We start from the raw sequence: 27,935 nt of genomic DNA, 5'->3' as shown, positions 1-27,935 counted from the left end.
AAAGCTACTGATCTGTATGCTTTGTCCCTCTCCAGTGTAACATCCTGTTCTCTGGTTAACAGGTGTGCTGTGTTAGTGTAAAGATTTACTTAGTTTTCTTTTTTGTTTCATTTTCAACATGTTCCAGAGACAATGATTTTAGCAAACAGAAAGTTTCCAATTTATGATTATAACTTGGAGTCTGTATATTAAAAAAAAAAAAAAAAAGAAAAAGAAAAAGAAACAACACTAATTCAAGCAAAAGGACCTGTTATGTTTTCAAGGTAGCGTATTTTCCATCCAGATGGATTCCTGTTATCTTACATGAGCCCAGATGACAGCTAGTTTCCCTCAAGGGTTCATTTTTCTCCCTTTGCAAGTTACATGAGCATTTTGGTAGGTACCTCTCTCTCCATGCCTGGAAAATACAGAGCAAATAATGGAATGCAACAAGGGGCCACCTGAGAGAGAGCAGACTTTGATCAATCTTCCTTTACAAAGTAAATTCTACTTTTTCTGTGAGCTTTGAAAAAGAAAAGATCAGCAATTGCTGCTGCACCTTCAACCATACTACTTTTGAAAATGATGATGATGACTCGCTAGACATATGTTACATAGAAATGTTTGTGCAGGCTCCTACCACAACAGGGCCCTCAACCCTAATGAAGGCCTCGGGGCACTATCATTAGACAGTGCCTTTTAATTTCCAAGCATCATATAGCCGTATTTTCATATGAATTTATGCAAAGCCACTTACATTTTACTGGAAAAACAGAACTGTGGGTTGGGAAGAAGGAGAGAGACCCTCACACACTAGTTCATGGTACCTGGATATAGGTATGAAAAGATGGGAAGGTGGGGGAAGGAGTACAGGAGAGGAACTTGGAACTTGTATCCAAATTTCTAGATAAAATAATCCTGCAAAGATGAAACAGCAAAAGAAGAGTTAGGAAAAAAACCAACAATACAGAAATAGTATTCAACTAACAAAGTTCAGCCCTTCTCAAGATTTCCAGCTTAATTTCCTGCCTTTGACACCACAGCAGCTGAGCTCAGCGGTGGCATCCTGGTGAGCAGTCCAGTCCCTCAGTGGGAACAGAGCAGGTACTGCAGTACTTTGAGCTGAATGCGCGTAGCTTTGCTTGCTTTGTAGCATCGAAGAGTCATTGAAGCACACTCACTGAAACGTCTTGCCAAGATCTTGCTTGTAAGCAATAAAACACCACGTAGAGAGAAAAATTTTAATGTCATTAGGTTTGTGTTGCCTAAAACAAGACATGGCAAAACTGAATATCCTTTCACCGGAGGACAAGTTCTCACATACAAAGACACTTTCATGTCTATACTGGGGATAGAGTTTACTCTTGGTTAAAAATAATGAATGTTGTTGTGGCCAAAGCAGTTCTCTGAGGAGCTAGCTATTTTATGTTGTTCCAACACCACCTGGCTTAGACAAGGCTCTGCTACAAGCTGTAGTAACACAACTTTGGTTTACTGTTTTCTCAGAAGCAGAAATAACATTTTAGACTTTTGTTCCAAACCCATGTTCTGGTAACTGCAAGTGAAAAGGCTCAATAACTGCTATTCAGCAGTCTGTTCTGGGTGACAGACAGACACACATTCCAGACTTGCTATTCCAGGAAAAAGCCAAAACCTGTCTTATTCTCTCAACTCTTAATTTTATTTTGCAGTTGCATTAGACCTCACAGCTTGATTTGTCATTTTACATAGCTGCAACTGAATACTGTATCTACAAAAGGGTTGTTGCTTCACTTACTTTACTTTTACATCAGACATCTGGTCTAAATGCATTGGCAAGTAACATTAGTACATTTCCTGCATTACAATATTCAGCTAACATTAGATTTTATTTGCGGATCCTCTGATAAGCTACCATGTTGATTAAACTGACATTTGCCAAGACCGGTTTCGGAGTTCAGTACTAACTGTATGCCCAGTGAGGAGTTCTTGTAAGCTAATGTGGGAGAAGAATTAGTTTTGATACAGGAGGAAGTTAGAGCGTGATAGTGTACATTAACCCAGACATTTACACAGACCAGAGTTCAAATTACCTGTATAAAACAGAGCATCTTACTGAATAGGTTAAAACTTGGATGTCTGGTATTTTAAGTTAAAAGAAACATCTGAATCTGGTTAAGTAAAATAAAAATAAAGAGAGAGAGAAACAAACATATTTTCTTCTTGACAACATCCATTTACTACAGTTTTCTCTTCTGACACATGGTGAGGTCAGACAAAGACATCCCTGAAATTTAGACCATTCCCTTCTTTCTCCCTCCTTACTACAATTCATTTCTCCCAAGCGGGTTTTGGTGATGTATTTTAGGACTGAATTCTGCAAAACTGACACGAAGAAAGCTTTATGCTACTTGCCAAACAAACTGACAGTTGTTTGCTATTTCAGGGAACCATCCTATAATTGGAGCCACCTGCTGTAGCATGCTATTTTTAACATTACGCCCAACACTAACATCGCACAGCAATAAGGCAAAACTTCTCAGCCATGACATCCTCTGCTCCCTCATCCCATGCCTGGAGAGGTGCCGACTGCCTGCAAGCAGTATAAAAGCGGGAACAAGAATTTTACTAACTTGCTCCTATGGATTAACTCCTCCACCCTGTTTCCCTGTTTCGAATCAGCTGGTGACCTCCATTTCTCTAATTTCTTCCTTTAATCACTGCAGGAAAAGAAAGCACTCCAATTTCCTTTTCGCCTTTCTTGTCCCTTCCATTTCATTTATATTCTTCCCCTCTGAAAGGACACTCCAGTCCTCCCCTCCCTTACATTCCCCAGATCAGAGAAACAACAACTTCCCTTTTGCCTTCATTTTTCCAGGCTCTTTGCAGCCCCCCTTCCCGCTCCAGATTCCCCAACTGGTGCGTCTCCTCCTCGGCCGGGGCTGCCGGTGTGGGGGGGCCGCACGCAGCTGCCGCGCTGCGCTCCCTCGAGCCTTGCTCATCAAAGCTTCCCCAGCTGGCCGGAAACAGGCCACGGGCTCCAGGGCCGACTCCAGCTCTCCCAGGTGCTGCAAAGAGAGGGAGGCAGGCACTGAGCAAGCCCTGCGATCCCTGAAAGCTCAGCTAGGCAAGGCACAAGCCCATAGTACTGAAGAAAATCTCCAATTACTCTTATTTTTTCTCTCCTACTCCCATATTTGATCTTGACACCTGCCAGTTTGATAATCTCTCTGAAAGCAGCCTAACGCACAAGCTGCATGCTACACTTGAACCCTGCTGCTTATCAAAAAATAAAGCACTAATTTTAGTGATCTGGTAGGTAACTTACTGCAACAAGCTATATCAGATCTGAAGTGCAAGGTGACTACACAGCGACAGATTTTTAAAGACCTGCTTCTCAATGTACCCTGTCTAGAAACAGTTTGGGAATATTAGTACTATATGGATTGATCTTAGGCTGGTCGGGAACAGGGAGAGAGATGGGGATGATTAACAGACCCATTTACTTTTTCAGTAAAGTATCTATACCTACATACATACACACGGAGAGCGAGAACGAGCGCACGGGCACACCCACACAAATATACATAACCAAACGTGTAAGATTTCAAAAGGCATTTCAAATTTCCTTTAACCTTGTATTTTTTTCTTTTATTAAAGAGCAGAGCTGCTGCACTACACAGGGAGCATTCAAGGTACTTCACTGGCAGGGCCGCCTGAATATAAACCTGCCCTGTCCACGATTTCCACCAGTTTGAGTTTCTTTCTACGCTGCTGGTAACCGCAGTAGGTGTGCTGCCTTATGGAGGCTCACTTAAAGCAAGCAGCAGAGAAGATCAAAGACAAATATGAAAGCAATCAGGTTAAAGCCATAGGCAAGGAGTCCACGCTGGGAGCAAAAACAGCGAGGCACACCTACCGTTCTTCTCGGAGCCTGCGGACCTGCTCTGTTATTGGGGCAAAAAGCAGCTCTACACTAGGGAAAAATGTTTCTTGCCACCAAAGACAAGCTTGTTGAAGCAGACATCCATCTTGGATTCATATCCAGAACGGAAAGGAACATCGTGACCTTTAGGCAGAACTGAAAATCCAAAGGCTCTGATGGTTCATTCACCCGCATCACGAGAGAGCAGCCATTGCTCACACTGCCATTTCGGTGGGACGTCAGCACCACCAGCCTTGTAAAAAACCCCTTGGGGTAGGACGGACTGCCACAGGCTCTCCAAACGAGAAAAGAAGCTTCAGAGTGGAAAATCATCCACACTTTATTGCTAACTACAAACAACTGAGCAGGCCTGGTGATTTGCTGCCTCCAGATGGATGTGCGAATCGGCTGACCAGCACAACCTACGTTTCTCGTAGGGTAGATGAGCTGCTTCTGAGCTCAGTTTTAGTACTTCCTGGCATGACGTGGTTCAAGCACAGCAAAGCATCAACTAGCACCTCCAGAAATGAGTATTGAAAAATATTACCCAAGCCAGGCCTAAGCTCACTTAGGTCAATGAAAAAGAGGTTTCTTCCCAGCCTGCCCCTGCAGAGAGAGCAGCAGACTGCAGACGCAGGGCACTCTCAGAAGAGACTTCAGTTGTTGAGGGGAAGAGCTCATATCAGGGTAATCCCTTACGTACTCTGTACTTTCAACCACTTATACTAACGAAGCATGAAAAAAGGCTGCTTTTTTGCCTCATTTGTAACATATTATAAACTCAAACTCTCTTTAACCTAGAAGGCCAATGAGCAAGGACACTTAATAGAGGCAAACACGCACAATTCTGCATCAGATGGAACATGGAGCTAAATTTCTTTTTACTCATATTTTCAGAAAATGAAACATTCAGTCTCCCCATCTTCTTCCTTTTCCTTCAGCTAAGGCAAGGGAACTGAATATCCTTCCCTAAAGCTGTGGTAGAGGTGTGATTTTTTTTTTTCTTTTTAACAGCAGTGTCAATTCAAGCATCTCTTTATCCTCCTTCTTCTGTATCCCATCCCCCTTGTTTTAATGCTACAAGTGCATAGGGTGAACTGGATCCAGGCTAAAAAAAAAGGACAAAATTTTTTTTTTTTTTTAAATTCTGGATCACATCTTTCACCTGAGTCCATTGACACAACAGAAGGCCGAGGCAAGCAACATAAAACATAAAAAACCCCAAAGGAATAAAAAAAGAAAAGTAAAAAGTATCTCAAGAGAGACTTTCAGAATGTCATTTCACAAGTTCTCCAGCAAAACCAGGCCATTTCTGGTACTTTCAGAGAGAAGTGAGGAACAACCTGTCTGCTTTTTCTCCCCAGTCCCTATGTACACCTATGCCTGATTATTTCTTAGGTCTTGATTGTACTTGAAGAGAGCCCAAAACCAGGTGCAAGCTTGATTTCAAGATATCGCTAATCCAAAAAATGAAACTGAGGAGACAAAGCAGAATTCAGTCAAGTGAGTGCACCAGTTTAGCTGACCATGCCAGCTTTCAGAAGGCCTCCTTAATTAAAAGCTTGTCTTGCCAAGGGAGGAATTTGACAGCCATTAACTACCCTGCACCAGAAATAATTCTGCATGCAACAGACCTCCTATGAAACAGCTGCAGCAGGGTGTGACTGCACCGCATCGCGAGAAGGTCCTGCTTCCCAGCAGCTGGTGTTCCTGCCCCAGCAACCAGACGGCCTCTGCTCTCCCCACTTGTTTGCCTGCGAGTCCACGTGGGCACCAAGTGTGCAGAGCTAACCTTGCCGCAGAGATGCTTCCTGATGGCTCAATTTTCTTGACCAGCTCACCACAGGATCAGATGGACGCCAGTGCCTGTGCAGAGCTCCCAGCTGCCAAACCAGGCTGGGTCTTGATACAGTATCACCAGCTCACACCTAAGTGTTTCCCAGAGGACACGTTCTCCTCATTACACAAAGGTAGCAGCACAGTCCGCTTCCAGGGATACCTGCGCTTCTGCAACTGCTGCCGATTCTTCTCTTCTCAGCCTCCTCTTATTGTTCACAACCGGGTCCTATCTGGCCTTGCTAACAAAAAGAAATCTCTTGCTTGAATTAAGGTGTAAATATGCAGTTTGCAGACATACCACGGTGAGCCAATGCTAGTATTTTCTCAAGCTAAATAGCTAGGTTGGAATAAGGTATCAAGGTAGAAGAGTCTTGCATCACTCTTACACTATTAAAACTGAGAAGTAGCCATAAGACCAATTCCTCAACTTGGAGCACTACATGATTTTATGCATTTGAGGATTTACTGTTGAGCAGGTCTTCAGAACTTCCACAACACCGAAACAAGTCACACAATAACCACCACCAACAAAAAAGAATAACATATACAGATGCCAGCCCATGCACACACTGTATACTTCAGCTTTGGAGTAACTGGACCTATACAAAGAACTTAAATACTGACCACGCTGTCAAACAGCCAGAAGTCCACAGCATACTTGCATAGTCCACACAAACTGCACGTCGTACACAATCTAAGCTTTCAGTTTTGTCTTGTCAAGAGAAAGTACATTTCTAACCCTCAGGGCTGCAATGATAGCCTTGGAAACACAAACCTTGATATCTGCTAGAGTCTGTAGACAGCTGGAAACAGTGAGTCATGCGTGAATTCCCACTACCCATTAATCTCAAAGTGTAAACACTTACGCAGCAGTGATGGTGTTTTAATGTCTAGGCAAAAATGGGAAAAATATGGTGAGCAGAATTTGGGAGTGACTGTCAGGTAACGAAGATAAGATGATGCTTGGAGGACAGGGAGAATAGGGAAGGGATTGGGGGGGGGAAGAAGTCATAATGACTTATGAAGCACAGATCTCCAAGCCAAATAAGAGTTCAGCTACCACTTGCTTACCAAAGCCACATTTTCCCACTCATCTCTGTGCAATATCCCTCAAAACAATGGCAGACCCACAGTTGATTAAGTACAAATCCATCCTTTACATACCCAGCCAGACACCTCAGTAAAAACACAGGGGGATTCAGCCCCATTCTCGCACTTTGAAATCTGTTAAAAATCCTTAAGACATAACTTCAACATGCACATAACTGTATACCTCCCTACCATGATCTAACAGAGCATCTAAAGAGAAGTGAAAGCTAGCTCCTGCTCCGCCGTTACCTCCAGAATGCTTTAGCTGGTTAGAGCAGCACGTTGACCTTGTGAACGACTGAACACTTTTCTCAACTCTGTCAAACTGACTACAGTCCTAATGCTTGCAACAAAACTGTCCAAGTTGTGTATTAAGCAGTTGACCAATATCTAGTTTTTCCCTGAGGAAGGGTACACTTTGGGTGAAAGGGAGTTATTTTATTTCTACCATCTCCAAATCAGTTAAGTTCCTGTTTCTTTTTCCCCCACAGCAAAAATTCTGTAGCTACACTGCTCTAGAGACACTTCTCTTCTCCAGAAACACTTTAAAGAGCAACCCAGAATTCAGGCTCACAGTTAATAACACATAGCTTTGTTTCCTGAATACACAGTTTATAAGATGACTTAACACCCAAAGAACACTTTTGCAACCACTTTGACTACTTTGCAGTACTCAGCAAAAACATACATTGCAGTTATACACCTTGGAAAGTTTCGTTCTATTTTTATCTTGCATATCTCACTGAAGTGACATAACATTTATAACTAAACATTTTTAAATATGATATAAACAGTCCAAATGAGAATGTTCTCAAACTCAATAGTTGTTTCCCAGATAAAGGCAAAATGAGTTAGAACATGTCATTTTGCCTTAACAATAACAGCAAGAGTTGGACTGTTGCTCAAGCTGACTGAACTAGATGCTTTTCAGGAATCTTCATCTTCAGTATATTGGAATACTGAATGCAAGCAATCAACACAGACACATGCAGAAAGCCTGCAGAACAAAGACACAACTATTTATTGTATTATCCCACTTCTGCTCAACATGGAATTGGTTAGAAATTTTTAAAACTGTTTTTCCAGTGCAGAGGGTTCATTTGTTTAAGCTTCTGCTGCATAAATACGCACTTTATAGTATTACCTTTGCCATTCAAATGACTTCCAAATTAACACGAACACACCAAAGGGAAATATTTAACATCTAGATATGCCTTACATGTTACAGATCCAAGACGAATGCAATTCCCATTTACAGGACAACAATCTTGTCATTTAATCCCTTATTTCCACGGTAGTTCTTAACTATCTGTGCCACCCTGCAGAGACAGCCACACTGTTTGTAAATGTCTAACACAGATGGGCTTCCCAAAAATAAACCAGGGAACTCCACCCACACCTGTAATACGCACTTCTACACATGTCCCTGTACAGCCTCACAAGTAGCTGGAGACTAATGTAGATATATTCAAGCATACTTCGTCTTAGTCTCTGGAAATATTCTGTTAAAAAGGGGTTTGTCATTAACAAGCCTTTGAAGAGGAGACAATCAGCTGCATTTTAAGTTACAAATGAGGAAGCAGGTAAGAGGTAAGCAAACTACAGTTACAGAACACCTGAAAGTAAAATTTCATAAACAACAAAACATTACTATCAAAGCTTTACGTTGAGGGGGTATCTTCTGCTGTCTAAAATCATGGTTGCTTCAGAGGGCCTAAGCTGTGGGAGAGCCTAAAGACAATATTTCTCTTCTGGAGGATGAAGAAACAAAAATAATAGAAGTGATAGGAATCTCTTTGGAAATAATAATAATTAAAAATCACACTACGTCAGAATCATTTCAATGTACGAACTGCAGCAATCTTTCACATTAGTTTGCAATATTCCATACAGATTCACTGACCTCCACGCTTCAGTAAAAAAACAAGTAAATCGAGAAAGAGTTGGTCAGGTGATACCAGGCTCAGCAACGTGAGGATCACACTAAGACTATTCCTCTGTGTTGTGATAAAACACATCTACACAGGTGAAACATTCATCATGTGAAAGGCACAACCGCTAATTAACGCTTACATCCAGATAAATCAATGAGGAAGAATCTGATATGTGCAAACAGCCACCTTTGCTTATTTAAGCTGATGAGTCACATGATTAATTGCCATACTTTGCAGCGTTTACATACGGTGTAAAGGTACGAACAAGGAAGAACCTACCAGGACTCTCTACTCGCTTGTAGTGGTAGGGATTGATGCAAACCTCCTTCTGTTTTGAACCAAAGGGAAACTCGCAGCATTCCAGTGGTTTCAGTTCATGATGGCTCTGCAGGTCTGGCCAGCGCCACACTCGACAGTAAATTACATGTGGTAGCCCTTTCCGGTGCGAAACCTGCAGCCTGCCATCCAAAGAACGAGGAATTGTGACACAGTTGCTGGGCTGACCAGGACAGCTTAATGCTTTTTCCAGCTCTTCCATAGCACCTTTTTTCTTCTTCAGTTTTTTCACTAATGCATCAACAGCTTTCTCTGCCCATTTTTCTTCTTCATCCCCCTGCTTCCATCCCAACAGCCTCTTCACTGCTGGACTGGTAAAGGAAAATAAACTTGTCACATTCATGGTGACCCCACTTGGTCACACTGGAGACCACAGACCAGGCAGAAGAGACTGTCCTGTTCTTCCACACCACAAACTGGATACAGCAGATTGTATCAGTAGTTAAAAGCAGTTTGTCTCAAATAATTCTTTTCCTTTTAACTTTTCAGTCCTCAAGTCCCAAGACGACGATGCTGGCATTCCCCCTTGACAGAAGCAACCTTCTCATTCTTTACTGTTCCTGTTGGCAACCTACAGGAGAATACCAGAAGGAGAGGAAAAGAGATTTTACATTTTAAATTAACTGGCAACAGTTAAACATATCCTCCAACAGTGGTGGAGTGACAGAGAAAACAAGAACAACAACGAAAGCGTTGACAACATCCAGAACTGGACTAAAGGAACAGCCTGACAAAGACTTTTATTTAACCTGGCCTGCTGAAGCCTGCATATTCCTGCCCCCCCAAATAGTCCCGAATAAATGAGATGATCACCTTGTAAAATAATGACCAGCATAAACACAGAGAAAAAGGTAGGCTTGGGGAGGGGGGTGAGAAACGAGTTAAAAAAGCAATTCCCCATCAGCTCAGTTCCCTCCATCCAGTTTGCTGTGTGCCCTCAGTGATTTTTGTGCCACACAGCAAGGGAGGCAGCAACTGTGCTTGCCAGCTTCAAACGATGCTTCTGCTCAGTGCCCAAGCATGGCCTCGGTTAGAGCCATGAGGTGCTCAGTACAAAAAGAAAACCCCAAACAGAAAAAAGACATGGCAGTCTTCCTGCACATACTCGAAAAAAAAGGGTAAAGGTTCTGTATTAGAAATTTAGATAACATTAAAAATGGCCCAAACCAGTCACTCAGAGTTCATCTTTCCTTAGTAAGTGTGAAGGGCACTACTCATTCTCAAGCAAATATAGGAACCTCACACGGCAAAGCATTCCAAGAGCCAGCACAGGACTGGCAGCTTTTTTTGGTTTTATATGGCAGCTGGGCGCGATATACCCCAACAGCATCCTCCTATCCACCTCTTTGCAAACTGCAAGTGATACAGCTAGCAAACCACTGCACTAGAGTTTGTGCATATCACAACGTGAAATAAAAATAGTTTAGCTACACCTCTGAGTTATTTTGAGTTTCAAAGGCCAACCAAAAGAAGAAAAGTAAACTAGAAAGATCTTTTCCCTTACTCAGGTCACATAAGAAAGCAAAACTCTGTCACGTGCCACCTAGAAGCCATCACAGCTCATAAGCAGACCGAAGGAAAAGACATCACGAATTTATTTTGGCCTCTACATCCTGACCCTTCAGCTTGCAATGCCTGCTGGACATATGCAAGAACGCATGAAGGAGTAGGGAGGAGGAAGTAGTTCTGGTAAGTAGTCCTCAACCTGGGAACGTGGAACAGAGGGCCTGTGAGCACCAAGCATCATATTTGTCCGGGCTGGGACCAGGCAAAAGGCTTGCATCTACCTGGGGAAGCGGGACCCAGGACTGGCAGGCAGAAGAAAAGAAATGAAGAGCACTAAACCACCACTTTTCAAACAGAGCATGAAGACAGACAGGAAATGTATCCTGGAGGGGACAGCAACAGGTTGCAGAGGAAGGGAAAAAGGGAAAAGGATAAGAAGGTTTTTGTTACCATCAGAAAGACAAAACCAAACCAAAACAAAGCCACCATACATATACAAAATACAAAGTATCAGTACATCCAGTGTGTTAGATAGAATTTAAAATATCTGTACTAAAAAATGCAATGAAATTTAATTATTTATACAAAAAATGCACTAATTCCAAATCTCAAGATTGCAGATGCTATGGTATCTTCAATAAACTGCCATCAATTTTAATGTTTATATAGCGTACCAATATCCTTGGAGTATTTTCAGTTGAAAACCATCCACTTGATTCAAATTAATCTGTCACTAAAAACTAATTACCAAGGTTCAGTTTTATTAGGTGGATGCATAAACTACATTTATGTGAATAATGATTATGAACTAAAATAGAGATCATGTCTACCTGCACTTAGTACTGGTACTTCCCATTCTTTTTATGCTAAGAATTCTATTTGAAATAATAATGTCAATGGAACAGAATATTTGCATGACCTGGGGGCAAATTTAAGAATTTATTTTGTTACCTGGGCATGTGCTATATTACTAAATGAACTGAAACCCCATTACTGTCACTGACTGCACTCGAGATATATTTTATCCTTATATGCATTGTAAAGTGCTCTATTAAAATGCTGCCCTAATTTAAGAACCTTATTATCAGACGCCCTGTACATGTGCTTCTGAAGTGCTTGTAAGTAACATTTTCAACTCATGTATAATCTGTAACTCAATATTCTGAATATTTTAATATATATATATCTTTCAGATAAAAGATGAAGGTTCCCCCACATGGTACGCTTACAGGTAATCAAGCCTGCTTTTGAGTTCACATCCATTAAAATTAAAACCAAAACATTTAAAATACTTGATGAAGTTCTAATAAAAAAGCAGGTACAAAGTTTGAATCTAGATCCCAGGAACTTATTTCAACATTGATAATATACGCAGACAGGGTTCCATCTAGGCTTGAACCACATCCAAACTGCTTTAAAAAAATAAATGGTCAAATTCTACTTGCCATGGAAGAAAAATCCTGTCTATTAAATCTGCACATTTACAGCTGTACCAGAAAATATAATCCCCATGTGCTACTGCACAAGCTTGGCAAAGATTAAGCAGACATTCAGATGCAGCCACCACTACTCAGACCCTAGGAACAGATTTTTCAAAAGTTCTTAGTATTGATCAAATCCTGTAACGCACACATCTTCCATTCCCATAAACATGTGTTCCAAAACATATTTTATCATCACAATCCAAAGCAGTATCTTAACAGCTGGCATCTCTCTGGCAACAACTGTAGCAAGAAATACATGGTGTGTGGGGGGGTATATCAGGTACTTGGAGATACACTAGAATTTAATGCAGTTCAGCAGCTGCAAATACCAGCACTATCTAGTCTGCCACTAAGCTACCGTCCAGGGACTGCTGCTGAAGTAGAGCCTGCTCGAATAAAATTTAAGCATGCTCCAAGCCCTGAACAAGCCACAAGGCAAAGTAAAAGGGAAAAAAACCCACAGGCTGCTGCATACTACTCTAACACCGAATGTTAATGTCAGTATTAAAACCAAAAATAAAAAAAGATGGCGTAGGTGGAGTTTTTGTTTCCAAGGAGGAGAAAGCGCATGCAGAGCCCTGAGCTTCGGCCAGTACATTCCGTTTCCCTTTCGGCCGCTTCTGGTTTCTGCAGTGCCTCATTTCCTGTATTGCTTTTGCACAAAGTGGGCTTATCAGGTGGAAGTGCAAAATACAGATTAAACCACAAATCAGCAGATGACACACTCTCCGTCTCTCTTCCCCAAATACACCGCCCTTCTGGGAAAATGGGTTAGCATTGCCAAGAGCTGAGTGACCACCAGCCCTCCAAGGGTATGTTTACTCACCGGGTATGGGTGAAACAACCCCCTGCCAAACAAGGGCACACTCTCCCAAAGGCAGCCTGGAATCGGTTTAAAGGAAATGGAGTTGTTACCCACTCTTTACACATCAAAAAACCATGCACCTTTTATTATGCGCCCATCTGCTGATGGATGAGTTGGAATCAACAAGCTTCTTTTAAACACCACTGCTCTTTTATTTGTCTTCCTTCACTGCTGTTACCTGTTGTGTAATCTTTGGACGGACAGACAGACATACGTGTAGTTTGCGAGTAAAAAAAATGAGTATTATACAAACAGCTGTTTAGCTTGCCTTGCATTTAAAGGAACTCACTTAGGCAAAATGCGTAAAAGTGAAGTTTCCAGCCCTCAGAGAAGAGATAGATATCCTGTCAGCAACACTAAGCAGGCAGTAAAATATTCAGAGAGACGGTTTTCTAATTCCCACAGGAGATCCCATAGGAAACTCTCCCAATTTGCATAAGTGATTGTTTTTAGTGGGTGGAGAAGGGGTTAGGACAATTAAGCGATGGCCTCCCACGGGGGAGGTGAAACTACTCCTAGCCCAAGTTTCAGGCAAACAAGAAGCACCTATGACTATAATACTAATTTTATTATTTGTATTACAGGCTCAGGGATGCAGGCAAAAAGAATCTCATTAAAAATTTTTATTATATGCTCAGCACAGTCAGGCATAAAAATGACCAAGGACTGTAGCGAAGGAAATCGCTACAATTCTTAACGGAGAATTTGTTCTTTGACTAAAATAAGATTAAATGATTTTTAAAAATCTAGTCAATATAACCCCTTCTCAGTATCCATTAGTTATTGACAATATAAAGAGATAACAAGCAGAGAGATTTTAATTTGCTTCTTCAAAAATACTTATGAAATTTTACTTTCTCTGAAAGATACTTCTCTGTTCACCAATTCAAAAACAAACAAACAAACAAACAAAACCCCCCCAGATTTTGGCTTAGAAGCCTTGGAGCTGTCACTTCACTCCCTGCAAGAACTACTTCCATACATTACTAAAAAGCATGCAGTCTAAGCACTTGTAATGCTAGAATGTGCTACAACAGACTGTGCAGTAACTTTCTCTATCTCCCTATTCTTGGAATAAGTAGCAAGAAGTTTTATTTTTCCTTCTTCTCAAAACATGATGTGTAAAGGGACATGCGTGAAGTCTTCTGCTGCTTTACTCTTTTTATCAGTGTTCTTTCTTTGCACCTTCTTAGGGTAGAAGATCCCATCTGGCTCACCTTGGAAGAATGCATGGAAACCTTGTAGACACCTCAGTGGCATTACAATATACACACAAAAAGGAAGCAACATTTAATTCAGACTCCTGTAAAACTCATCAGAGAGGCTCTTTATACAGAATCTGACTTGACTATCCTCTTATTTCTGAAAGTGACAATCACTATTTCCAGCCTGTTCTACGAAGCAGCCTCTGGCTTGGTTCCTGAGAGCCAGACGCTAACCAAAGCATCACCTCTGAGAAGCCTCCTCTAGGGCAAGTGCTTGCTGTATTTGAATGAGGGATTGCCCTAAAAAGAACATCTCCCTTATATCATTGCTTAGCCTCAGAGATAAACCTTTTAGATACCAATAGTACCCTTTAATTCAGCAGAAGTTAAGAGAGCATAAAAGGAAGGCTCATGTAAAAAGCAGCTGTTGACTGGAGCCCTACTAACTACAGCAGAAGTTCATAATGTTTCTTGCAAGAACTATCTAGCAGTTCCCAACAACTACCAAAAACATTCTCCTTCAGAAGGAGGACTTGCGCAGCTTCTAACTTATAAAATTGAGTTGGTTTATTGAATAAGTCCTGAATGTGACCCAAGCCCCAAAAAGCAGATTCACTGCTCACTCAAAATGAAATGGCAGGGCCAGTGTATGCTTTACCTACGGGAGAGAAAAAAAAAAAAACAAACTCAGTTACTAAGGAGCAGAGAGAAATAACCTTATACTACCAATACCTGCCAGCAATCATCACACTTCAAACCACGTACAAAGCGTCAGGCTGGTTTCTGTGATGAACCATAGCTTTCTTGCCATTCCCTTCCCACCCAGCTTCCGGCAGACAAGTCACTGAGCCATGCCCTTAAAGCAGTGATTGCCGCTATTACAACAGCAAAGCAACACTAAATTCTCACAGGTTTTCTAGATTTGTATCTTACCTTCTCAAATTGAAGTTACTGTATAATACCTGGTTTCCATACACATTAGTAACTGATGGCTGTGTTATAATCCAGCTAAACTGGCGTAAAAGTCTTTGTAAATAATTAAACAATTGTGTGAGATGTTGAAGAACACAGTAAAGGCCTCTCTTCAACAACTAAATTAGGCTTCTCTTTTGCTTAGTTAAGAACATTTCTTCCCTTCCCAACACCAAATACTGCCCTGTGTAACTGTTCTTCTGACATACTAAAACTGTATACCTGAATCACAAATTCAAACAACATATCTTGCAAGCAGCTTATCTACACCTAATTAAAGCACTGTTCCTCCCCATTTACAAGAAACACTAACACGTAAGGCCTCTCTAAATGATCATCAAATCCTCAAACTGTGCAGTTTTAACCATGGTTGAAAAACAATGGTAAATTTCTAGTTTGCACGGCTGAATTTTACTCATTACTGTGTTCAGATGCACATGAGACTCCCTGAAGTCGCATGCCCTCATCTTCTTCCTTTAATGCCTTTTGGTCTCCTGAGCTGATTCAACAACAGAAAAAAACCCAACTCTAACCTAAAGTTTATCCTTCAGTCAGCAAGCTGAATAAGTCTGGTACACACCAAGGCTAGTACAAGTAGACGCACCAAACCATATCCCCAGGTGTGAGCAAATCTCATCTGATGTCAGCAAGCAGTTGGATTCAACCAGATGTTTCATCAAAAACTCTCTCTGGAACTGCAAGTTAATATTTTAACTGAAGTCAGGAAGGAAGTAGGGTTTGATAATTCAGTAAAAATTTTAACACAGATGGGATTACAAAATTATGAATTAATTTAAATAATCCAAAAGATGAAAACAACGCTGTGAACGGCAACATTCTCTCATCCCAAGACAGTGTTCCTCAGGTTTGTTTGAAATGCCATAGAAGAGGAGAGTCTTCATTTTTTACACTCTCTCCAAGCTGAAGGCCTCTTAAAAAAGGCCCAGAAATAAAACCAAACATTCAAGAGAAAAAAAAAATGCAAATGGTTGGCAGCAGACAGAATGAATTACTAGCCCTCACAGAGGGTATTTTTTGTGCGTCTTTGGGACAGATTTATCCACTCTTACTGAGGGGTATTTAACTCCACAAGGAGTGCAGTAGCAGGCAAGAAGTCGGCATCCTTAGTCGACATAGGCCAAGCCCAGGAAAAGCAGAACAGCCGGCAGACCAGTTTGTCACACTGCCCACCAACTTTGGAAAGTTAGGATGTCCATAAAGGCACCATAACTCGCCTAGCTATTGAAGTAAGTTGGAATTCCTTTCCTAAAGCGTCAAAAAGATGAGAAAATAGTTTTTTCCACTTTCATTGTAACAGTCCTGTGTATTTTTTTTTCCACAAAGATCATTCCCTTTCCTGACTTTTTGAACTATCTGTAGAAAACAGGTGTTGTTTACAACAAAAACAAACACACATCTGTGTGGGTGTGTTAATACGCACAAAGGCAGGATAACTGAAAGCTCTTCCTATATTTAGATCTGTCTGGTCAGCTCTAATTGCATAATTTAATCAAAACCCTCTCCAACGGAAATACATCCATATTCATCACTGGCATCAAAGGAAACATCTTTACAAACTATATCCTTTTACAAACCAACACATGGTCCCACACCACTTGTCCGATTGTTGAATTCCTCCTCTGGGAAGGGCATGGAATTTTATTTCTTTTTATCAGCTGAAAAAAGCATTTCCCTCTAATTCAGCAGGATAGGATGGGAGGAGCTTCCTTCACAGGTGAGACGAGGGGAATTTGTTAACTTTGTCATTTTCATGGATTTTTTTTTAAGTAGTTAAAACATGCATGCATTTGTAACATAAAGGAAAACTCTTAAAAACAGGAAGAAAAATGCCCATGATCACTTAGGTATCAAGATTTTTGAGCTAAGCTCATAAAACACAAGATGTGTTTTATCTTTAATTACAGAATGACACATATTAGCATAGCCTGCAGGGAATGAGGCGCACGTCTGTCGGCCCATTCTAGGGTGCTTTTACAACAGAGCATTTTAAGGAGGGAACCACACCACATGCAAAACAGTTAAGCTCAGCTGATACAAGCCACTGTTCCTACTAATGATTCATTTTACTAAGAGCTTGCACTGATAGAGTTACATCAGCTACATTAAACCACTACTAAAGACCGTGACCCAGACCCCATTTATCAGAGACTAAGTGAAGACGTTAAATTACAGCTCAAGATCCTCGGTTTTAAAGCTGAATGTTTCACCAAAGCAAGAGACAACAAAAACTGAGGAGGAAAAAAAATTATTTATTCGTGAATAAAAGTGCCATTATGTTAAGCCTTGGTAAAGCAGATGAATAAAAACTGATGAAAAGTAAAACAGAAAGGAAGATTGCTAATTTTTTGTTTTTGTTCACAGATTAGTTCCCCATCTACCATTTATATACTTGAAATAAAAGCAGCTTCTTCAATTTGCCACTATTAAAATATAACTAGGTGCATATTGATTAGAGGCACACTTTATTTTTTGAAAAGGATTCCTCTAGTTTTCCTCTCTTTTGCCTAATTTGCAAAATCTAAGGAGTTTTTTTTTTTTTTTTGGTCTTTAAATGACTTTTAAAACACCATATATTCATCACATCTTTAAAAAGACAAGACGCAGAGGGGAAGATCTACATTAACTTTTGTGAAATGTCCCACAATTCACAACCGATTCACAACTATCATTCTGGACAGAGAAAGTGTTTAAAGATGATATAGCTTTACAAGCCAAGTTTACACAACCCAGAAACAAACACCAAGATCTGCCAGATTTCCACCCTCCAACGAAACATTGTTTAATTACTGGATGCCATTAGTGGTCTTCTCAAAATCAGGACTGGACTCCCACATGACGCAAAAACCAGTTTGTTTCTGGTCCCCAAGACAGTCAGTGAGCAGCAGCTGCACTATCACCAAATGCTCCTTGGCACTCACTCGGTATATGTCAAGCCACCTGAATGTGCCAGACCCTTTATAAGCAGAAGAGACCAAGATCACAATGCTTAGAAACGCCTCTTTAGCTTATACAGAAGACGACGAGAATGTTTAAAGACAGAGATTTACAAGCAAATATGTATTTACAGGGCTCCACCTGAGATCAAGCCAGGAAACTTTCAGTTTGTCTTTAAAATACACCAACAAATACACATCTAGATTGATAAAAGCCTTTAGTGACATGTGAATTACAAGTTTGAGCCCGTCTACACTAAAAACTTGAATTGCCTTCAACTACATGCCAATGTAATGCTAGTACAGTTGCAGTTCCACTAACATAAAAAAAATTATACATGTGAATAAAGTTACTGACACAGAAATATAAAGGCATTTACATTAAGTCTCTATTTTTACAAATGTTTTGATCAAGATAATTACTTTACTAATTACTAAACCAAAGTAGCAATTGTGGTTAATCTGAAGACCAAGCCTCAGCAGCACCAGCCTTCCTCCTAAAGTGGTAGGCACACCTGAAACAAAAAATATCGTGCATTATCTTGGTCAGCAGCCAGGCCAACAACCTTCCACGTGAGTGTCGGTTCACTGATGAACTCAAAAAGCTCCACTCTTAGGAGCAGTTTACTCTGAAGGAGTCTACTGACTGTAACTAAATTTGTTATCAATGCAATTTTTTCCTGACATACCTAAGCCCATAAAAGCTTGCCAGTAGAAGGAGTCACAGACTGCTGAGGTGCCGCTCAGAAAACACAAGTCCTGTTTCCTTCCACATAACTTTGGGCAAGACACTTTTTCACTTGAAGCCTCAGTTTCTCCCACTGTCAAGCAGAGACCCCCTCTCTGAAAGCTACTGGCTGAGAGGCAAGTATTATTAGATGAAGAAAGCCATAGCGGCAACCACAAGCACAAAATACTTGCTAGTAGGACCGTGCCAATACAGCTACACGAGAGCACGTGCCATCACCCCAAGCAACACATACAGGCATGCCATACAGGCAGGGGCAAGTGACTGGGCTAGAGGCAGCTTGCCCCGAGCAAGAGCTCTATTGCTATTTCAGCGAGGAGCCCGAGGCTGAGGCATTTGGGCTGAGACCTGGGCATGTACCAGTGCTAGTGCATTGATCTCCGGCAAATAAAAGTGCCTCCTAACCACTGCCAGCAAGGAATGAGAGAGCACAGATCCAGAGGCCTCGGACCCACATCCCCCCTTTTAAAAGCACAAAATGAAGGCGTCCCTGTATTTGAGGATTCAAGGAGATCCAGAAAACTGCAGAATGAAGCAAAAACAGCTGTCACCACCCCACAGTCAGAATATCTGCAGAATAGCATGTCAAACTGTTTTCTCATATTCCTGAGATCAAGGCTTTGGAGGATTTTGTACAAAGGTGTCAATCAACAGACAGGAATCAATAGATAGAGAAAATGACTGCAATCTATTCATCTGATCCCCAGTTATCTGTAAGCTTTATCTATGCTTTTGGAAGAGGAATCAAGCCACATAATCACTAAGCATCCTTTCTTTATCTGTGAGCTTTTTTTTTACTAATAGACCCTTATACGATTCTATCTATGGAATTCAGGAAACTCATTATTCATTCCACCGTTGTTTTCCAAGCCCAATCTAAAGTTTTAAAATTTAGGTTTAGCAAAACTGAAGTCCTGCAACCTTACAGCTGAGACACCAAAACATGGTATTTCCTGAACAACACATGTTCCCTAGGGTCAGCAGCAGACTAGTTAAAACAGGCATAACGCTTCCCAAATTTTCCACTGCTGTCTGCTACTGAACAGCAGTGATAGCTGTCCCAGTACAGTGGTAAAGCCCTGGTAAAGTTGCAAAGCAAGCCTGCCAGGATGAATTTCCAGGACTTGCAGCTCTCCAAGACTCCTTAGTTCTAGGCTAAAAGCCAGCACACAAAGAAAGCACACAGAGATTTCAGACTCCTTGCCTTTAAGCTGAGAATTTAGATGCCTTTAATTCTGGGGCTGAAGCAAGGGCTCCCAGGCTGCCAGGTTCTCAAGATACTGAGCCTTTCGGCTCAAGCGATGCAGGCTGCTGGCTGGCCTGGAAGCCTGACAGCCGTAGTGTCCCCGGCAGGGGAAGACCAGAAACTAGGCCAAAGCGTGATGGAAACCTGCCTACATTCAGAAACACGCAATATTAGTCACAGCAGCCCGCCACCAGTGCTCGCAGCACTCAGCTCCTGCAGCGTAGGTCTCAAACTCCTCCCTTCACCGATGTACACCTGGCAGTGCAGGGTGGAGAAGCAGATGCCTGCCAGGGGTCCCTTGCTGAATCTCCAGAAGGACAATCAGGAAGGTGTATTATATGTGGTGGACGCAGCCCTGTGCCCCCTTCCCTCCTTGCAAGCAGCACAAGTGCTACATGGACACTAAGCATCTTTCCCAAAGCAACCTGGACCTTGGCTTCAGTGATGATGTTGCTTGCGTTGAAAAGCCAATACCACATGTATCACTGATATCTGGGTGCCAGGACTGAGACCGGGAGCCAAGCAGTAATCAGACTAGACTGATCAGCATCAATTTTATTCACTTTCTTCACAGAGCATATTGGACTGCCGTTTCTTCCAACAGGACACGCACCCTCTCCAATTTCCTGGAAGTCTCCTTCTGTATCTTGTCCAACCTGAGGCAGTGAACACAAATTCTAAGTTATCAAGCTGCCCACTTTCCTCCGATCTGCCCACTTCCTTCCTTCCCCAAAATGACCACGCTGCAATCTATGAGCACAGATACACACAGAAGCACTCCTCAATTCCCTTCAGCCAACATAAAGCAAATTAATTTTAAATTGTGGGTTCTTGGAAACTCTGGTTACATTAGCTGAAACCACTTCAGGACCTGCACAGGAACAGTTCTGCCAGCAGATCTTAGGGTAGCTCTTCCAGGACAGCAGGCAGAGGAAGTCTGCTAGAGCAAGAAGCTCCTCAGCCAGCTCTGAAGGACACATGATGGCACAAAGGCAGATGCCATCACACCAGGAAGATAAGGACATACATTTACTATCCCGCTCTGTAAATAATTCCTTCAGCAAACAATTGGTTAGGTGACTGAAAAGAGCAACACAGGAGAATGAAGAGAATGTTTTTGTGGCGGTATCATCAGGAGGGCTCTGACATGCATCTTCACCTACTTGCCTGCTCCCAGTTTACAAATTACGAGAGATTCATCAGATCCAACTATAAGCAAATATCGTATCTGACAGACTAGTAGGGATGAGGGCAAAGGGAACACTGCCAGTAAACTGTAGTAAACAGCCCTTCGGTCTTTATGCCAGTTATACTTATGTGGTGTTTTCTGCACAGTACAAAATTTCAAAGGTGGCTGAAGCCAAGCTTGAGAAAAAAAAGTCACAGTCCAACTCCCAAGTATCTGGATAGTTCCTTGGCATAACGCTATAAAGCTGTAAAGGAATTCAGTGAGAACCTCACTCAGGCACTGCAACTAGGAAAAATACCAAAGGAATTTAAATTTGTAGATATTTAGGCTTATTCATTGAAATCAAGAAACATATTTAAAAAACCTCCAACAGCTGCCTTCAGCCAGCAAGGTCATGGGTCCACAACCAGATGAGCAGCTCCAGCACTTGCTGCCACCCAAAGAGAAAAGGTCTTCCTCTATTCCCTTGTGCCAGCTTTGGTATTCCAGCATCATTTCTCTTCTGCTCAGGTCTGTCAGCCAATTCACCTTCCTAAGCAGCTGGCAAAAACAATGAAAAGTGTTCTCCAGAGCAGCTGAATCAGCTCAGAGCAGGATAAGTACCAGAGTCACCCAGCCAAAATACGCGAAGAAATGGGTGGCTGGTGTTCAGAGGAGCAGAGCTGTTAGAAGGAGCTCTCTCCACCTTGTGGAACCTCCTCCCTTCTATTTTTAAATGATATCCAGGACAAAGATTTACCATTAGTTCACACAGATAGCAGTACTGCAGTCTCTGTGGCATTCCCAACCTTGTCAAACCTTGTCTCTGCCCCCAAGGAAAAAGCTCTTTCATAGCTGGCTCTGAATAACCAAACAGTCTAGCAAGCACTTCAGCCCTCCTCTGGTACCACTGTTTTCTGCTCTAGGTAACTAGATGGCAACCTTAAGGAAAAATAAAAGTGATTTCATACCCATCTGTGCAAAAATATCCCACACTACAGAGTTTTAAGCTGCAAGCATTTACGGTGTTTCCCAGATGAAACCTAATACTACACATTAGGAAAACTATAATTAAAGTTACCTTATTTTTTTTAAGTTAATACAGACAAAGAGTTTTCCTTTGGCTACTACATCCAAGTGGAAGCACTTAACACTGATACAAGCATGGATAATAAAGGGCCTATTATTAAGTATGCCAGACTGCAACAGCAGCAATGGGCAAAAATGCAAAGCAGGAAACTGTAATAGCTGAGATGGCAACCTCTACATAGCCAGGTTTCCTGAGGCACTCAACGAGGTCAAAATTCTCACCTTTTGAAATTGTACAGTTCTTCATTGAATTCACCAGGTAATTAGAAGAATGCAATGGAGACAGAGACGTAACCAATTTCTGTTTTATATAGCTACATAGCTCCTATTCTCAGCAACACAAAGGTGGAAGTATCCAACATTAAGAGGAAAGACCAAGAGGTTGTAAGTGAAGGAGACCAAACTCTGGTCCTGAACATTGAAGATTCATGGTGAGACCCCAATAAAGCCCCATGATCAGTGTCTCTGTCTCCCTACCTCAGGAAAGCACACATTTTAGATGTGTTTGAGATTCCTGAAAGACTACATGTTTGAAATTAAGCCACTGTAATCACATTGTTGAGCTGACAATTCCAGAAGCCATCAAGCACATGTTATCAGCTCTCTAAGAAGGTCCTGGGTAAGAAATTTCAAAACTACTTTCTATCACTGTTCTGATAAAACAATAATGCTGTGTTAATACAAACAGAAAAAAGAAGTTCTCAAAACAAACACCTGCTATCCATTTGAAAACAATAAGAATTTGTTCTACACCAAAAGAACAATTAGTCCAGGAAAACTGGATAGAACTCCACTTGCTTCAGCGCAGACACAAAATCGTATCAAGCGCCTACTGGTTAGGGACAGACAGGGATCTCAGGAAATACTAGTTGACAGAGCCTCATTTGCCTTGCATAGTCGGAGTCACAAGAGAATTGTTCTTTCAAGCAATGCAGCATTTTCACCAGGAAGTCAAACTCATGGATTCAGCAGTGTTAATCTAAAAATGTAAAACTTTCAACACAACACTGAAGATCTGGCCAGAATTCTCCAAAGAATGGACTCTCATCAATTATGATGAAAATCCCAGCCAGGTCACTTAGTTTATTTCTCTAATTTTGACCACTTCAAAGAGTTCTATTTAAAATGTCCTGTGACCTTACTGCACTTCTTTTAAGAATTTCAAATACAAATCAGGGGGAGCAAAATGCAAAGCAGAGGAAAAAAAAAAGAGAAATAACCCCTCCCCAAATTTTACATAAATTTTGGAATATTTTTAAACCATCCAGAAGTCTCAAAGAGCTGCCTTGCTCATCCTTCCTTCACTGTTTGTATCCTTCAGGTTTGCTTCATGCATAGCTTTGTTCCATTAAAATTTAATTCATTTGTACCCATCTCTGTCACCTTGCTTCATACGGCACAGATAAGAAGCCACTTTTCAACCACTTTTTTCACTGCTTGCAAACTACTAAAAGATTCTGATCTACAGCAGTTTCCTGCTGTTAATTATATATCTATATATAAGTAGCATTTAAGTATTTATATATAAATAGGTAATATACACACACTTTGATAAATTTGCAGGCTCTTCTCAACTTTACACTGGGTAAGTCTACCTTCCTCTGATCCAGGTACTTTAACCCTCCACACCAGTGCACGTTATTTTAGACATTCATACTGTCTCCATATTGTGCACATGAAAATGCAGCATACGTGTCAAGTGTGAATAATCCCATAAATATATCACAATAAGAATAAGGTATCTTTAAGTGTCTCATGCTCTGCTTTCATCACACTACATAGACAGAATCCTGTCATTATTGGCAATGCCTTAAAAAGGCTTGAAATGGGGAGTCTGAAATGATATATCAGATAAACACCCTCAGTGTCTTTTTATATAAAACGCAGAATAATGAGATATTAATTCCCCAATATCCAACAAACTGAGGAAGAAAAGCCCAAGCGAGTAGAAGTATTATAAACTATGGTCACTACATGACCCAAGCAATCTGAACATCAAGGTTTCTTTGAATTCATAAAAACCTTTCTGACCTGCTACACCAGCATGTCAAGTGTTAGCTCTGTGTGCATACATGCTTTTTTGTTTTCATCTACCTAGACAGGTTTCGAACATATATGTTAGAGTCTTGAAACTTCTGCAACAGACAAACTCTGTAACACTGTAAATCCTGAAATTCATTTCCTACTCCTGCACAAAATATATATGAAAACGGTACGTTTGCAGTTCCCTCTCTAAAAATAGTTCTGAGTGCTGAAATAGGGTCCATCAGTTGAAGCTGTTAGGCAGACATGATTCTTACTTCCATAATGAATGTGGAAGGGAGAAAACAGTGAAGACACTCAAGACTGTCTATAATCACTTTAACACTGTAAAAATATTTAAATGGATATCTGATTTCCAAGTTATCCAATGCTGGATTTATAGTCCACAGATCACTTTGATGTGGATTGGCATTTTAATGATTTTAATGATAAAAACTTGCAAGTTAAATATTTCTGTAGACCACTAAGTGCTATAATTCAGACTGTCTATACTGACTTATCCAGACAGTCTCATCTGCTGCCATGTTGGAAAGAGCATTCCCTTTATAAGCAAAGAAATATGAAATAATACTTCAGAAATCACTGGTGAACCACATTAATCATTTGTTTACATGCCAAGTCAACATAATAGTTGTCTTTGGATGATACTGCTTTGAACAGTGCCTAAATATAATGACTTACAAAAAGGCATGTTTAAAAGTAATGTCTTCCTCTTTGTACTCCAGACTTTGCCTGTGCACACTATGGAAAGGGTGACAGAGAACAAGAAAAGATGGGTGACTGCTGCATCTATTCCAACATGAGTCTCCCATGTGGATACTCTATACTGAAATAAAAGTGGCATTAGTCCAGAACAATTACAGTCAGAGTTATGCTAGAGAGACAAAATTGTGCAAGTATCCAGAGTAGCTGTACTGGTCAAGTCCCCTGTACGGGCGAGTCTAAAGAAAAAAGCCTCAACACTTAATCTAAACTCAGCTTTTACACAGTCTCCCAAGCGACAGCACTCACAAGAAGAGTACAACTGAGTAAAGGAATTTGAACTTGCACAGAACTCTTCGTAATTTAAAGACAGTAACGATAGCACGCACGGCACTGCTGTCAGGGGATAGCACTGTGGCCGCACTGCCACACGCCACTTCTGTGGTAGCAATCCTGATGTCAGGGTACCTGATATCACATATTCCCCCCTTCCCAAAATACAAACAAAATTGACCCATCTACACAATTCAGTAAAGTTCAGCATTTCATGAACTGAATACTTGACCTCATGAAATCTAACTAAAAGCATATGCTCAATCTTTGCTCCTATTCAACTATGAGGCATTTTCACAGCCAACATGTAAAGGCAAAAAAAGGAAGTGGGAAGAGATTCTGTAAGATCTGGGTTCTCTCCTGAAAATGCTTTACGATCCTATAAGTTAGCTTGTTTATATTACGAAATGTTTGGCTTCTCTATCCTGTTAAAAAAACAAAGGCACCCCCTCAAATACACACAAAACAAAAGAGCTTCTCTGATGCAAATTAACATTTGTTCTCCGAGGAGGATAGGGATCTTTGTGGCAGCCATTAACAGCCAAGAGTGTCCTGCTCATCACCCCTGAATCCCACCCTTGTGAGGCACTTCACAAAGGGCCTCATCTAACATTTTCTCTTGTTATTTTGAATCTTTAAGAATGGGCACATTCTAGTGGAAATACTTCTACAACAGTTTGCAGGGATACAGCTCTATCAGTTAAAAAAAAAGTATCAATTTAAAATAATTTAATTCCCATTCCAAATGAAAACAGCTATTCTAGTATAAAACTCCTCTATGCTGTTCTACAGTTACATGATTTTAGCTGGAGGGAAATAGCTAGAGAAGTGCAAGATGCCTATGTAGATAAGCCTTTAAATCACCAGCATTTCAAGCCATGCTTGCCACTTTGGTGCTTACATTTTGCGACTTTTCTGTTAAGTAAGCTTCAAAGGTAAACATGTAGAAACTGTATCATCTTTATTAAGACTTGTATGCTTTCCCTTTTTTTGGGAGACTGCTACATTTAGAAGAAAGGCCTCTGGAACAATGCTACTCTGCAGATACCAGAGGGAAACAAGTTAAGTTTTTGTGGGCAAAACAGACCATTCCCTACTCCAAAAGGGCACTGGGGTGAGTCTGTCATAAAAACCTAAACCACAAACAAACAAACAGCATTAGAAGAATCACTTCATTAGCCATCAAGTAGGCTGTGAGACTTGATTTTCATTCTCACAGGTTTTTTATGGCCCTCCTTTCAATAAAGTCATTTCATTCATCTGTGTTAACAGAGTACAAGAGAGCTCCATGTCCACATTTTATACAATACTGTACCCAAAAGCAAGCTTAATTCTTTTACACCACTCAGAAAGCACCTTAGCTAAAGTACTTTGTGTTGAGATGTAACTGAACTTGAAGGCTAATGAATCTTTCGCACACACTGACTACTTACTTTCTTTGCCTCTCTCGTATCCCTTGAAATTAGTTTAGCTACACTTGTGACTAAAAATTAGTATATAAAAGTAAGAGATGTTTCTTGCTTGGCAGGGAGAAACTCAAGAGATGCAGTGCTGAGTTACACCAAACCAGGTATGAAGAGGTGGTGAAACCACCAATACAGGCAAAACCCTCAAATCATTAAGTAACACACTGCCTACTAGAAAGAGGAAGAAAAAGGATTTTTAGCAGGATTTTCAGCAGAATTTTCCTGAAACACTTCATAATGATTTTATCAGCACAAATAGCAAGACCTAAGGTACTTAGTATATAATACAGTGAACATTTTATTACCTGTGGCAAGCTACTTTCTAAGCTCTTTAGAGCAGAAACATGAATTTTAAACCACAGCTGCCTTTGCTAAGGAAAGTAGAGTGACCTATGCTAACCCATATACAGAATTACAGCCTCTGTTCTAATAAGTTTGGTCATATAGTTCAAGATAGGACTAAGATGCTCTGTCCTATACAAGAACTCAGATCTACAGAAACATTTCAACAGACAGTCACAGCCCTTAGTAGGACAAAAATACCAAGAAACAAAAGCAGTTAGCTTGTTTGCCTGTTTGCCTTGATACACGATAGCAGAGTCAGCAGGTAAAGCCGAGCTGATTTTGAGCCTTGAGAAAACATACACACAATTAAGAGATGTTCACGTACAGCCACTTCCCCCCCACCTCAAAAGCTGCACATGCCTTCATCTATTTCAGTCTGTAATGATTGCAAGCAAGAGGTTAACGGTCAGCCTAAATTAGTTCAGCATTTATTCTTCACAGGGCCACGAGCCTTAATTTCAACAACTCTTTGCATAACTTAAGTAATAAGCACGGTGCTCCCTTATTTGATTCCTAAACCACCCATATCTGAAGCACAATGGGACATGTCACAGACACTTGCTTTGCTGCCCTTATAATACGGTTTAATTATGATGACTGAACTAACGGGCTCACATCATAGACTTTTACAGGTTGACCCCGTGTCATCCTGATGTATCATTTTGCACCAGTTCAGTGCTGTAAATCAATTTCAGATCTCCAGCAGGTTGAAAAGGCTGGTAATGATG

At 40.9% G+C, this 27,935-nt stretch overlaps 1 protein-coding gene across 6 annotated transcripts in view; it reads right to left on the bottom strand.

Moving 5' to 3' along the window:
• Positions 1–27,935, bottom strand: part of SMAD1 (SMAD family member 1) — a 113,322-nt gene that overhangs the window by 17,045 nt on the left and 68,342 nt on the right. For all 6 annotated transcript variants that reach the window (XM_026106171.2, XM_026106170.2, XM_026106174.2 and 3 more), the window contains one exon: positions 9,025–9,652. In XM_026106171.2, coding sequence (XP_025961956.1) covers positions 9,025–9,424 — 400 coding nt within the window. In that variant the 5' untranslated portion in view covers positions 9,425–9,652. The remainder of the gene's footprint in view (positions 1–9,024; positions 9,653–27,935) is intronic.

Source organism: Dromaius novaehollandiae, chromosome 4 (assembly GCF_036370855.1).
Source record: "Dromaius novaehollandiae isolate bDroNov1 chromosome 4, bDroNov1.hap1, whole genome shotgun sequence".
Classification (NCBI taxonomy): Eukaryota; Metazoa; Chordata; class Aves; order Casuariiformes; family Dromaiidae; genus Dromaius; species Dromaius novaehollandiae.
This window is presented reverse-complemented; position numbering and strand designations above follow the sequence as displayed.